The sequence below is a fragment of the Macaca nemestrina genome, chromosome 14 (assembly GCF_043159975.1).
Source record: "Macaca nemestrina isolate mMacNem1 chromosome 14, mMacNem.hap1, whole genome shotgun sequence".
Lineage (NCBI taxonomy): Eukaryota > Metazoa > Chordata > Mammalia > Primates > Cercopithecidae > Macaca > Macaca nemestrina.
Window position 1 is genome coordinate 35,639,357 of NC_092138.1, and position 13,438 is coordinate 35,652,794.

Sequence of the window (13,438 nt, forward strand, 5' to 3'; positions counted from 1 at the left end):
AAGGATGCTGTACTCTTACCCCAATCCAAAAAATATTCTGCCAACTAAAAAGCAATTACAAACCCAAATAATCTTCAGCTATATTTTAAGAAAGTCTTTTTATCCCATACATGTACCATTTTTTAACAGTAACAATATGGAAATCAAGAATAATTTTAACAGAGATATACACTAGCTTATTTTCGCCAAGATATTACCTTAAATGGCAAAACTAAAAATTTAAATTTTAGCTCTATTAGTGTCACTGGTGATGCATCTTTTCTAATGACAACCTTTCAAAACTAGAAAAAACATCTTCAGGCTACATGAAAATATTCTTAAAGTTTTCAAAAATATCATCATTTAAAAATCAGTTTTGGAAGATGTAAAAATTCAAACTAACATTTGACGTTTTCTAAAGTTCTGTTCATAATTTCCTATTAAGTATTTTCTCTTCCTTTCCACTTAGATGATCTTCTCCCTGTTTCTAATGTTAATTGTTATTTCTCACAGTTGCCTCAAATGGATGAATGAGATCCCTTCTAAAATATAACTTTCTTGAGAACAGAGATGTTGTCTAACACAGAAAATAGTATCTATAGCAATGCACGGTCAAAACTGTATTTTTAATACTAAAAATTTAAAAATCTGTGTTAGGACTTTCAAAATATGTTATCACCTTTGAAGAAGGCAATAGACACACCAGTAGCTCAATTTGGAATTCATTCTGAGAATTAATCAGCTTTTGGAAACTGAAAGAGCAGACCTGGATTTTAGTCCTGCTTCTCTTGAAAATATATATAAATAATATAAAAATCATAAATATTTATAAATTGTTTATAGATTATATACATGCATTGCTGCTTTAAACATCACAAAAAGCAAACAAAAAGATATTTCAAAAGGATAAAATAATAATAGAACATACTTAGGTTCTAATATTTTCTTCTCTCACCCCAGTGGGTCATCCTGTCTACTTCCTGAGGTACACAGACCACTCTGGAAACCACAGTGAAGCACAGAGAATTATTTGTAGTTTCCAGAAATACTATGCTGTTTCATGCCTGTAGTTCAGTATTCTGGAATGCCCCAGTTAAACCTTCCTAAAAAGTTCAGTAGTAATATTGAACTCCTTCAAGAATCAATTCAAATATAAACACCTCTATGATAAGACTAGTCTTTCTCCTTTTCCTTACCTCCTCTCACTTGTCATCCCCACATTCACCCCTTCCGCTTCAGATTTATGTCATTTTCCTTTAAATTCCCCTTGTACTTCGTTCCTATGTCCATTACAGAATTATTTTATTTTTAAGTATTTGTTTTCCTACTCAACTACAAACCACTTAAGGACAGGGAACTTACCTTTTGATCTCAGGGGCATAAATGCCTAATTCTAGCAGATACTTAAATACTTGCACAATTATTCTACCCTAACACCCTCATTATACAGATAAGGAAACTGAGATTCAAGTTGTATGCTGTGTTGCCGGGCATGGTGGCTCATGCCTGTAATCCCAGCACTCTGGGAGGCCAAGGCAGGTGGATCACTGAGGTCATGAGTTCAAGACCGGCCTGGACAACACGGTAAAACCCCTTCTCTACTAAAAATACAAAAATTAGCTGGGTGTGGCGGCACGGGCCTGTAATCCCAGCTACTCAGGAGGCTGAGGCAAGAGAAATCACTTGAACCTGGGAGGCAGAGGTTGCAATGAGCCAGATCGCACCACTGGTCTCCAGCCTGGGTGACAGAGCAAGACTCTATCTAAAAAAAGAAAAAAAAAAGTAAATGCTATGTCCAGGGTACTAATGCTATTGGGTTGTTCTCTAATGAGAATGTGGTATCCTCTTTACTTAATGTGCCTCATTTATTGCTCACGAGAAAGCTCAGCAGTATATGGAATGGCTTTAAAGTCTCTTTACACTTTGAAAATAAGTTCCTTTAGTGTCTCACAAATATATTCCAGAAGACAACAGAAAATTTAAATAATATCTAAGTGATTCATTGGTTTCATTTCTAAAATACCATATACCACTTTGAGATATTTACAAATAAGATATCTGAGTCATTTATGTGCTGAAAATCATACTCCCGTGAACACTCTATAGAATACTGTTTTGAAACATCTATATATCTTAGTTGCATTCCAAACAGCTGTGACCCATGCTTTTCTCAAAGTTGTGCCCACTGGAAGCAGTTAGTAATGACTCAGATTTTAGGCTAGAAGAACTGATGTCCCAGTATCCACAAGTGTGGTCTCGCAAACCTAATGTGTTTGCATACATCAAATACAAAAAGGTGAAGGACTCCAACTTTAATTAACTATTTGAGGTCATGATACTATTTTTTGCTACTAAAATAGCAAGAATTTTATCTCTATTGGCCTAAGGAATGTCAGAAGTACATTACATTTATAAACTATAAAATGTTATAAGTTTAATTTCTAAATATGGATACTATTAGATCACATGGGAATATAAGTATTCTGAGCATTAACCACTGAGAATGATGATTCTAAGCATTTAGAAATTTACCTTTATTTCTAGGTAAATAAAGTTACTAGTTTCTAGGAAACTTTATTTAAGGAAATAAGAGAAAGGAAAGGAGAGTAAGGAAAAGAAGAAAGAGACTAGTCTATCATAGAGATGTTTATATTTGAATTGATTCTTGAAGGAGTTGAATATTACCACTGAACTTTTTTGGAAGGTTTAACTGGGGCATTCCCGAATGCTGAACTACAGGCATGAAACAGCATAGTATTTCTGGAAACTACAAATAAATAAATAAAGTTCTAGGAAAAATTAGTTTCTTAGTCTGCTCTTTTGTAAGACTAAGAAATGTTTATTACAGGCCGGGTATGGTGGCTAGGGCCTGTAATCCCAGTACTTTGAAAGGAGGCCGAGGTGCGCAGATCACCTGAGGTTAGGAGCTCCAGACCAGCCTGGCCAACATGGTGAAACCCCATCTCTACCAAAAATATGAAAATTAGCCGGGTGCGGTGACAGCTGATCCCAGCTACTCTGGAAGCTGAGGCAGGAGCATTGCTTGAACCCAGGAGGCGGAGGTTGCAGCAAGCTGAGATCGCGCCACTGGACTCCAGCCTGGGTGACAGAGCGAGACTCAGAGAAAAGAAAAGAAAAAAATAAATGTTTATTACACACAGAGCTTTTGAAAACACCAGTAATTCAAACCCACATGCCATCTCTTAGCACTTTTATTCAGTCATTCTCTTGCCTCATTCTAAATCCCTATTCACACATCTGATAAATTAGATGAACTCTAAGGTTCTTCCGGGTCTAAAATATTGTGACATCAATCAGAAGGATACTTTATAACTTCAAAATAATAACGTGAATAGATTGTTTTTTATGTGAGTCACAGCAACAATGCACTGTGGCGACAAGGGTAACATACTACAGAAATATAAAATTACTAAAGTATTAAAAGTAATTTACAAAGCAAATATGTGAATAATTATTCTATTACTAAATAATCTTACTCTATGAAAGGATTCAAGAAGAGTTTCCTTAAAGAGAGTTCCCTTAATGAAGACAGGCACTATGTTAACTGTTTTCGGTGAAAAAAATCAGTCTGGAAAATAGCATATGGGAAGCCAACGACAAAGGTTACAAAAAAAAAAATGACAAATCAAGAACCAAAAAATTAACACAATTTCTAGGAGCTATTCTTTAAAAGCACAAGTACAATGCCCAGTTTCAGATAAGAAGTATACACTCATTATTCAACGACTGCTACTACTTACATTACAATGGCTAACACTTATACTGGGCTAACTATGGGACCAGCACTGTGGATTTCACATTTATTAACTCATTGAATAGTCAAAGCAACTCTACGCGAGTACTAATATTATCCCCGCTTGATAGATGAGGAAACTGAGGCCAAACAGGTTAAGTGACTTGCTCAACTTAACCTCATTCTGAAAGTGAACAAACTACTATTCCACTTCAACTACCAATTCCAAAAACATTGAATTTTTCCACTCCCGAAAAATTTAAACTTTAGAAATTAACTTGACTGACATCGACTATACAATTACTATAAAACAACACATTCATTTTAGTACCCTCCTCTTAATGTTAAATAATTGAATATATGGGTGGTGGATACCAAGAGCACAGTGTCATCTGACTTGCCTATGATTTCTGGCAGAATAAACATAAACGTGTAAACTTTAGAAAATGTGTGTTGACGCATTCCCTATTATTGCAAAAATTCGGTGTCCTCAGATGAAATGGAGAGAAAAGATCAGTAGTACGCAAGAGTAACCATTAACCATTAACACTCCATAAATCTTCAATGACCGACATGAGTAGTAAATGATAAAATTATTTTTAATGGTTTCAGACACCATTTTACATAAGCCAAAATTATTTTTCTAGAGATACTTCGTCCTAAACGCTGTTTTAAATGTCATGTTAAACTGTCTAAAAGTTAAGGGTCCAACCTCCATCCCACAAAAACTGTTGCTCTGCCTACACGTGCAATTCTTCCTACAGGGCCCATTCCATCTTATATCTGCAAACTGTACCCAGCTCTTCAGCGATGCAGACCCGGGTTTCCTTCTCAGTTCTCAGTCTACGCGCACGCCGGGTTCGGCCCACACCCACCACACCCCTCCGGTCCCCGCCCAGCGCCGCTCCTCCTCCCGGGCTTCTCCAGCACCGACTCAGCCCCTATCAGCACCGCCCCCAGGCCCCTGGCCCAGCCCATCCTCGGACACGTGTGAGGGTGTGTTTGTGTCAGTCTGTCAGTCCCACCGGGGATCGGGCTTGCTTACCGAGAAAGAAGCGCTAACTTCTGCTCCAGCATCATCTCCAGCTTCTGGCCCTGTTTGGAGATCCAGTGGTCCACTCCGTGCAGGCGGTAGCACGTCTCCAGCATCAACCTGAAGTCCGCCACGAACTCGGTGATGCCCCCGTACTGGCCGCTGGCGAACTTCTCCTCCATCTTCAGCAGACACATGCCCTGCCCGGGCTGCTGCGGGAAGGCGCGACCGCCCCGACCCCCGCTGCGCGGCCCTTCCGCCACCTCCTCCTCCGCGGTGGCAACGCCCCCCAAGGGCTGCAGAAAGGGGGCGGTGAGGCCCCGGTGCTTCTCCTGCAGGAACTCGCCCAGGATGCGGTAGCCCTGCTGTAGCTCGTAGGTCAGCTCCTGCTCTTTGCAGCCACCGCCTCCGATCACCATCGCCTCCATCTCTTCCTCCTGACCGTCCGCGTCCTCCAGGAAGGAAGCACTCCTTCCGCGGGCCGGCCCTGAGGCCGTGGCCGCCGCTGCCACCTCCTCCTCGTCGTCCTCTCCTTCGGCCGCCGGTGGCGACCGCTCTTCCTCCCCGGCCGGCTCCATCGCTCCCGGCGTCCCGGGCACGCTCATGCCCCGACAGGCCTAGGCTGGGCGGTGTGGAGCGGCCGCTCGAGGTGCTGGGGGACGCGTGAGCGCGAGCCGCTTCCTCACGGCTCGGCCGCGGCGCGTAGCCCCTGCCACATCGGGCCTGGCTCTCCTCAGCCGCCGGCTCGGCTCGGTGCGCGCGGGGGTCTCGAGCTCACCGCCGGCGGGGCGGGGTTACATGGCGCGCGGGGAGGGGGGAGAGAAGAGGAGAGCCTAGGTGCCCTCCTCTCCCCTCCCCCCGGCGGCGGCGCGCGCACGGCCCTCGCCGGCCTCACCCCTCCGCACCCCGCCCGCCTGCTCTTCACCGGCCAGGCCCCGCCGGGTCGCCGCAGCCTCGGCGCCCCACCCCCTCCCGGGCCAGCGGGGGGCTGGGAGGGGGCGAGGAGGAAGGGGGTTCTCCTCTCCCCTCCCCGGAGGGGGCCGCAGCGGCGGCTCCGGCTCCTCCTCTCCCTCACACCCCCTCCCGCCCCTCTCTACCTGCGGGGGACACGGGCAGGAGGAGGCGGCGCGCGGACTGGGCCCGGCGACAACTGTCAGTTAGAAGCCCCGCTGGGCGGTGGTGGGGGGAGAAAGGGGAGGGGCAGGGAGAGAAGGGGGAGGGCACTCAGCCCCCCGACTGGTAAGAGCTGTGGAGAGAAGCAAAGAAAGAGGCCCCGTCGCCATCCCCAGTGCGCATGCGTAGTAGAACAATTTCTTCCCCCTCCCGCCAGCATCGCGCCCCGCCCCGCTACGCAAAAGGAAGAGCTTCGGCTCAGCTACAGGCCCAGAAGCCTGCTAGGGTTGCGCGGACCAATGATGTAATCAATCGTAGGCGAAGCTAAGAGGCTGATGGAAGGGAAAGCAAGGCGCCTGCGTAGCTTTAGTCATCGCCTCCTGGGAAGGTGGCCAAAAGGGTGTTTGTTTAAAGCAAGTGCTGCAAGAGGAAATTTCTTTTGCAAGGCGCTTGTTAGCCCCCCAAACTAAAATTAAAGTTGCTAGATAACCTTTGTTAATGGCAAATGAATAGTGAGAAAGCGCAAAATGTAAATCTACTATAAAATTTACATTCTATTCCCACTCTTTCTCCCTTGTGACTGCGAGTCTTTTATATATAACCAGAATTTTGAGAAGTTTAGAAAGTTTAAGGACTCGACCATACGTTCACATGCAGAAGAAAAAGAGGTGATTATTAGAACCCCAGCTCTTAACATCAATTCATATTTTGGAACTAATTCCATGTTTTCAGTTAAAAATTTCCACCTTCCCGATTCCTGAGATCTGTTAAGAATAAAGAAAGAGAATGGAACATCATTTAAACAAATTCTTGGGACTGAAAACAGTCAAAATAGTTCATGTCTGAGCTGTACAGCATTAAACAGTTGTTTGCATGGGCTGACAAGCTCACTACATTTTACAATTACTGTGTAAATAATGACTAAAAAGTGGACTCATCATTCACATTGGTTTATATGTTACTTAAAATTAGTTGAGAGGTAGGAATTTATGGTTCCGCAAAGCAAATATTACTATTTTCTCATATTCTATTTGAAAGACGCACATTATTTTTTCTAGGTACACAGAACCCTCGTTTGAAACCTGAATTACCTAAACACAAAAACAAAATTACAGAAATCATGCATTTTAAAAAATGTGTATAACTAAATGATTAGGATACTCTGACTCTTACAATTGTTTACTTCTCATTAATGTGAACTTTTAAAGCAGTGATAAAAAGATAAAAATTTGTCTTACCTCAAAGCTGTTTTTTGTCCAGTAAGTTAAGTATCACTCTTAGGTAAAATAGTGAAGCGGGAACACTCTTTTAGTTAGGGTATTGACACTGTCCTCCACACAGACCTTTTATCTAGTATTCGAGGTCTCCTCTCATCAGACATTTGTAATATATAATGCATTTACAGGGTTCTCTTCCCTCAGAGTCCACAAAAGAACTTCAGCTCACAGAAAAAAAATGCAGGGATCAATCTTACTTCAGCACCTGGCAACCAAAAAGTGTGTCTGACTATACATTCCTCCTTTCTTTTGACAAAGCCCAGGAATCTGAAGCCCAACGTACCCAAGCAAACATCCTCTACTCCTCTTTAGTCATCAGCCCTATTTCATGACTCTTGGACAATATTAGCTTATATTTATTGAACCCTGTGCCACTAAACACTTTATATTCATTATCTCCTTTAATTCTCACAACAATCCTATCAGCTAGGTATTAGGCTTATTTTTCAGATGAGGAAACTGCCTCTTAGTTTAAGAAAGTTGTTAACCAAAATTAAAATCTAGGTCTGTCATACTTCAAAAACTCCAGGTGCCTAATTCCAAGTCATCTGGCAGAATTTCTAATTCCTCATACATAAAAGTATAGGGAATTGCTAGAAATGTTGATAAAGGGTTTCTTTTTTTTTTTTGAGACGGAGTCTCGCTCTGTCACCCAGGCTGGAGTGCAGTGGCGCGATCTCGGCTCACTGCAAGCTCCGCCTCCCGGGTTCACGCCATTCTCCTGCCTCAGCCTCCCGAGTAGCTGGGACTACAGGCGCCCACAACCGCGCCCGGCTAATTTTTTGTATTTTTAGTAGAGACGGGGTTTCACCGTGGTCTCGATCTCCTGACCTTGTGATCCGCCCGCCTCGGCCTCCCAAAGTGCTGGGATTACAGGCGTGAGCCACCGCGCCCGGCTGATAAAGGGTTTCTTAATTAAGATTATATAAAAGAGAAAAGTGTGGGTGAATAGAAGGAACCTCAACTCTAGGTTACTAAGAGGTCAAGATGATAGCAACTTAACTATAAATGAAAGTAGGATCGGGACTTTAGTCTTAAAAAAGAAACTTTGTTACACAAGAAATATGGGCCAGGCGCGGTGGCTCACACCTGTAATCCCAGCACTTTGGGAGACTGAGGCGGGCAGATCACCTGGGGTCAGGAGTTCGAGACCAGCCTGGCTAACATGGTGAAACCCCATTTCTACTAAGAGTACAAAAAATTAGCTGGGAGTGAAGGTGCGCACCTGTAATCCCCGCTACTCAAGAGGCTGAGGCAGGAGAATCGTTTGAACCTGGGAAGTGGAGGTTGCAGTGAGCTGAGATTGCGCCATTGCACTCCAGCTTGAGCAACAAGAGTGAAATTCCATCTCAAAACAAACAAACAAAACAAGAAATATGTTGGTTGTAGGTATGTACATAAATTAGAAAATATAGGTAACTGAGAAGAAAATTTGCCACTTAATCCTACCACCTAGAGAAAACCTCTATTAGTACTTTGAGGTGGGATTTTTCTATTCATTCATCTATACTTTATTTATCTTAAATATACTAAAAATTGTGATCATACTATACATAATGTCCTTAATTTTCCTTTTAGCCTAAATAGCCTGCCAATATGAATGAATAGGGAATGGATTGGGAAAATTCTGAAGTAAAAGGAGTTCCAAACTATAAAAGAACACAATAGAAGTACAAACAACAACAGCAATAACAGCTACAATTTATTGAGCACTTACTAGATCTTAAGTATTTGCTAAATACATACACAGTACTCATAATAGCCCCAGGAAATTATAGATTTATTTAAGTTTTGGATCAACGATTAATGATTAGCTGAGTAGAAAGCTATTTTCTACCCTACCATAAGCTTGACATTAAAGACCGACATTCCAGTTAATATAATTAACCTCGGATTTTTGGAACTGTTTTCTCATAATAATGCACATCTACTGCTAAATGACTACTCTCAAAGTTGCTTTCTTTTTCATATTCAAAGAAAATTAAATTTGCTTTCCTCTCACTTTTACAATAGAATACTCTTCAGTGCTACTCTAGAATCTATTAGGAAATTCTTTGAAATAGAAATCAATTTAAGCCCTATAACTACAGATTTTTCTCTTGTTGAGCTGCTTTGCAGGGGGAAAATGTCATACATATACAAAATAATACTCTGCTGAAACACACAACACTGACTCCCAAGAATATTGCTTACTTACTCTTTGTCAAACACTGTTACATGCTACCAATATTAGATGTATCAGGACTCCCTTGTCAGTAACTATGGTTCTTAGAGTCCTGGATAACTTAAAAGAATAGAGACCTGTCTGGCTAAAGAAACTTAAAAGTTCTCTAACTCTTAACCAGACACGCTGGGAACTACAATATGGGTATGTCCCACCCAGTTCCCAGGAGTATATTATGAAAAAGTTCATATACATCCCATATCCACTGCAATATCTCAAAATTCTCCTAGTACCAGCATCCTCCCATCACCACAAATATCAAGAATATTAATCAAAGAGGGACAAGCCTGCCACTATATCCTTCATTCACAATTCCAAAGATGTTTGTCCTGGAAATTCTATCTTATTTTTGTGAGATCTTAGCATATTGTGATAGCATGACATCTTCACATCAAGTATACTGCTTGGCTAGCATCAATAATAGTTCAATCAAATAGCAACAATTTATATACTTTACATTACTAGGGGAAAGGTGACAAACTTTGTAAGACAGTTTGAAGCACAGGTTATCACCAAGGTCTGTGTTTGGAAGATAAAACATGCAAGATAAACAGAGGACTAACACTGACTAATTCTGGAGAAACATGGGGAAGAACTATAAACTGCTTAGCAGGGAGAAAACAGTTCTCTGATTTATAATAAAATCTATTCACAACACTTATTTGTAGTTACTTTTATGGTAGATAATATTCAAGTTATATTAAAGTGCTTCAAGCAAAATTTAGCAACTCCTGTAAGGCTTCCTGCTGTTCATCGTCAAGTTGCGATACACATTCCAACCATAAATCTTCAGAAGTCTGTACCTGACGCACGACATTAGCTAGACGTTTGGCACAAGGATCTTCATAGTTAATAGTCTCATTAATTTTTCCTTCTGCAATTATACTGATTATTTTGGGAAGATTGGAATTATTTGGACCAATTACAACTGGGTGGTTACTTTCAATTAGGTCACAGAGAAAACTCAAAGTCTGAATAGCTTCCTCTTTATCTTCATGCAGTGGAAGCCATGATAACCAGTGTGGAAGAACTTCATCTACATTTACACAGTTAGGCTTAAACTTCAAAATCTTCCCTATTGCTGAGATACAGTTCTCTGTAGCAATGACATTTTTTTTGGTTTTGGAATTTGCACACTTAATAACTTTTACCAGCAGTGGAACAGCTTCTGAACATAAAGAACGATAATCATCTCCACCAAACTGTGCCATGACACCCAGGCCATAAGCAGCAGCTTGCCTGACTTCAGGGTTGTTATCTCGCATATTTAGTAGCATTGGCCACCGAAAATATTCTACATATTTAAATGAAGTTGGACTGCAGTGCTCTATGATGTCATCAAATATGCACAATCCCCACTGTCTGTCTGGCCATGGCCTACTTGAACAAATTAGATTTACAATTAATGGAAGTAGTTGTTCAAACCATGGTAAAATCTTTTCCTTATAAGTACTAAATAATGAGTGCAAAATATCTGATACTTTTGTCAGAATATAAACATCACATTCATCCTCATCTTGCAGAGACATCTCAACCTGTTGATCATAGTTTTCTTCCTGTCTTTTAACCTGTCTCAATTCTTGGTTTTTAAAGTGCCCTTCAAGTTTTGCTTTCAGTATTCCTCCCAGTTCTTCCAAGTGTTCATCATTAAGGCAACCATCTCCCATAACTTCAATGGACTTTGCAAAAGAATTCATTATTTCCGAGAGCACATCTGTATCCGGTTCAGTACCAATAGCCTTGATTAAGGGGTCACATATGAATTGCCACATCTGTGCAAGATACTCTGGGCCACGAATTCTTGCACATTCCAGGAGAAAAGGCATGGACTCCGCTGCTGCCACTCGAACATTGTCATGGAAATAAAATTTCAGTAAAGGAACCATCAGCTTCACAACTTGTTCTGTATATTCCACAAACCCTTCCCTTAACTCCTTAGCATAGTAAACCAACATTTGGCAAGCAGTTGCTTTTGCTTCAAGTCCTGAAGTTTTAATTCCAAAACTCTGCTGGTCTCCAAGATTTACAAATTGCCAGCCATCATCATCACTCATATTCTCCACATCCTGTGTGTCTAAGAGAGCAACATCAGGTTTAGCTGAAGCAGTCTTAATAAGAGGCTCGATAACTAGTGGAAGATACTGTTGAAAATCTTTTCCAAGAATTTTACACATTCTAGCCCATGCTGAAACCATGTAAGAGGTCTGAGGGTCATCATCTTCCATATTATTTAAGTCTGATTGTGTCTTCAACAACAGCTGCATCACATTTGATGCGTCTTGCATAAATTTTTCCTTCCCAACGGCAAGACCAATATGGCTAATGCACTCAATAGTTTTTCCTCTCAGAAGCTTAAGTTCCTTCTGAACAGCAAGCTCAACGATGTGCTTTAGTGAGGGCATGAATATATCATAATATGGGACAAATATTTCTTCTATTGTATCTGCAACTGATGCAATGGTTGTCACAAGTTGTTCCAAAGCCAATTTAGTTCCATTCCGAATCAACTCTTGAAGTTTAATCACCAAGATGGAATGTAGATTTTTCACCATACTATCCAAATATAGAACTAGCAATGATTTGGGGCAGTCTTCAATAAAAATAATAAGAGCAGAAGCTGCATGTGATTGCACACGCTGATTACCTTGATTTTCCATGGTACGTAACAGAGCTGCAATCACTGTTTCATGAAATTTCTTTTGGAAATTAGGTGCAAAATCTGTAGCCATCTGTCCAAGTGTAGTACAGGCTGCAGCCCTCACCCTTGGATGAGGATCCTGAAGAAAAAGCAAAACGGAGTTAACTGTTTCATCTAGAATTGATTCCATTTGTTGATGGCATCCTTCTCCAATGGCAGATAAGGCCATTAATCCAGCATGTCGATACTTCCAGTCAGGGCTCTGAAGCATCTGCATGATATGCTCCTTGGTCATTGGTAAAACAACTTTTCCACCAAGCCCACAAGCCAGTCTGTCTAGTGCACTCTCCGCAGCAACTGCATTGCTGTCAAAATCATCTTCTTCCATTTCATCAGCATTTACCCAGTCCTCATCATCTTGTAGATCAACCATCATTGCTAATATATGAGGAACTGCCTGTGCAATAATATTTGTATGTTTTTTCAACATCGGAGTGGCAGTTTCAGACAAGGTCACTATAACTTCGAGGGCCAGCTGGCGCTGCAGATTACTAAGCCTAGAGTCTCCACATAACTTCAAACTCAACTGTAGAGTATCTTCTAAATAAGGACCCAAGTACTTAGGTACGGTATCTGCAATCTCGACAAGGGATTCTAGCACTGAATCATCATCCTGGTAGCATGAGTCATTCACAGCCTGTAAGATTCCAGGAAGCAAGTCTGCAAAGTCTTTGAAAAGAGCAATATTATTCTCATTAGCAAGTACAAATGCAGCTGCAGCTCTAGCGGATAATGTCCTGATTGCTGGATGTTCTTGATCTTGAATACATTGGTCCAACAACCGTTTGATGATATCCAAATCATGCCGCTCTTGGGTCCCAAAAATCCCAGGAAAGTGCCAGAAAACGTGAAGTGCAACTTCCCATAGAACCACATTTTTAGAGTAGATTGAATCAATAAGAAACTTCAGACCTTCCGGCCAGTGGTTAGTACCATCCTCATCTATCAAATTCCTGGCCAGCACTGCAAAAATATCACAAAGTTTTTTCCTCATGCTAGCATGTGTTTCTAACTTAACAGCCAGAATCAGTTCAATCTTGACATCCCTCTGAACATCAGCAGGCAGATTTGGATAAACCTCCTCAAACCCAGAGGACAAAAGCCGTCGTAGCAGTGCGGCAGCCATTTGTCTCACCTCATAACCTGCTCTTCTATTTCTGACGGCATCTAAGAGGAAGGTAGTCTTACACAGACCTGGGATATTTTCATAGATTTCCTCTGCTTGCCTCCGCACCATACAGCTTGGATTGATCAGGTTCTTCAGAAGCTGGTAAAACTCTTGCTTTTCTGACACAGTCGCCGGCACCCCTGCAGACGCGGTCGCCGCCATTGCGCTCTGTCAAAGCTACCGCGACCGGGA

The 13,438-nt window shown here is 41.7% G+C and overlaps 2 protein-coding genes across 12 annotated transcripts in view; both read right to left on the reverse strand.

Moving 5' to 3' along the window:
- Window positions 1-7,776, reverse strand: part of BRD10 (bromodomain containing 10) — a 120,378-nt gene extending 112,602 nt beyond the window's left edge. For 6 of the 10 annotated variants that reach the window (XR_011612975.1, XR_011612973.1, XR_011612972.1 and 3 more), the window contains exon 1: window positions 4,779-5,589. Coding sequence is in view for 5 of the 10 variants with exons in the window: in XM_071078762.1 (XP_070934863.1) it covers window positions 4,779-5,371 (593 nt within the window). In the remaining 5 variants the exon portion in view is untranslated. Of the gene's footprint in view, window positions 1-2,893; window positions 4,604-4,778 lie in introns of those variants that run through there. The other 4 variants (XM_071078760.1, XM_071078759.1, XM_071078758.1 and 1 more) reach the window with 3 other exon arrangements.
- Window positions 7,777-8,841: 1,065 nt separating this feature from the next.
- Window positions 8,842-13,438, reverse strand: LOC105489149 (RAN binding protein 6). Of its 2 annotated transcripts, XM_011753848.2 has the most exons (2): window positions 13,273-13,417; window positions 8,842-12,157 (listed from the first exon to the last, which is right to left on the reverse strand). In XM_011753848.2, exons 1-2 carry the CDS (start codon window positions 13,285-13,287, stop codon window positions 10,091-10,093), a joined length of 2,082 nt encoding a protein of 693 aa, XP_011752150.1. In that variant the 5' UTR covers window positions 13,288-13,417; the 3' UTR covers window positions 8,842-10,090. The 2 variants fall into 2 exon arrangements, with proteins under 2 accessions (XP_011752150.1, XP_011752149.1); XM_011753847.2 differs by having other exon boundaries at window positions 8,842-13,438.

Bases quoted from the DNA above. Each gene is read 5' to 3' on its own strand.
- LOC105489149 (XM_011753847.2), bottom strand. From the start codon at position 13,408: ATGGCGGCGACCGCGTCTGCAGGGGTGCCGGCGACTGTGTCAGAAAAG.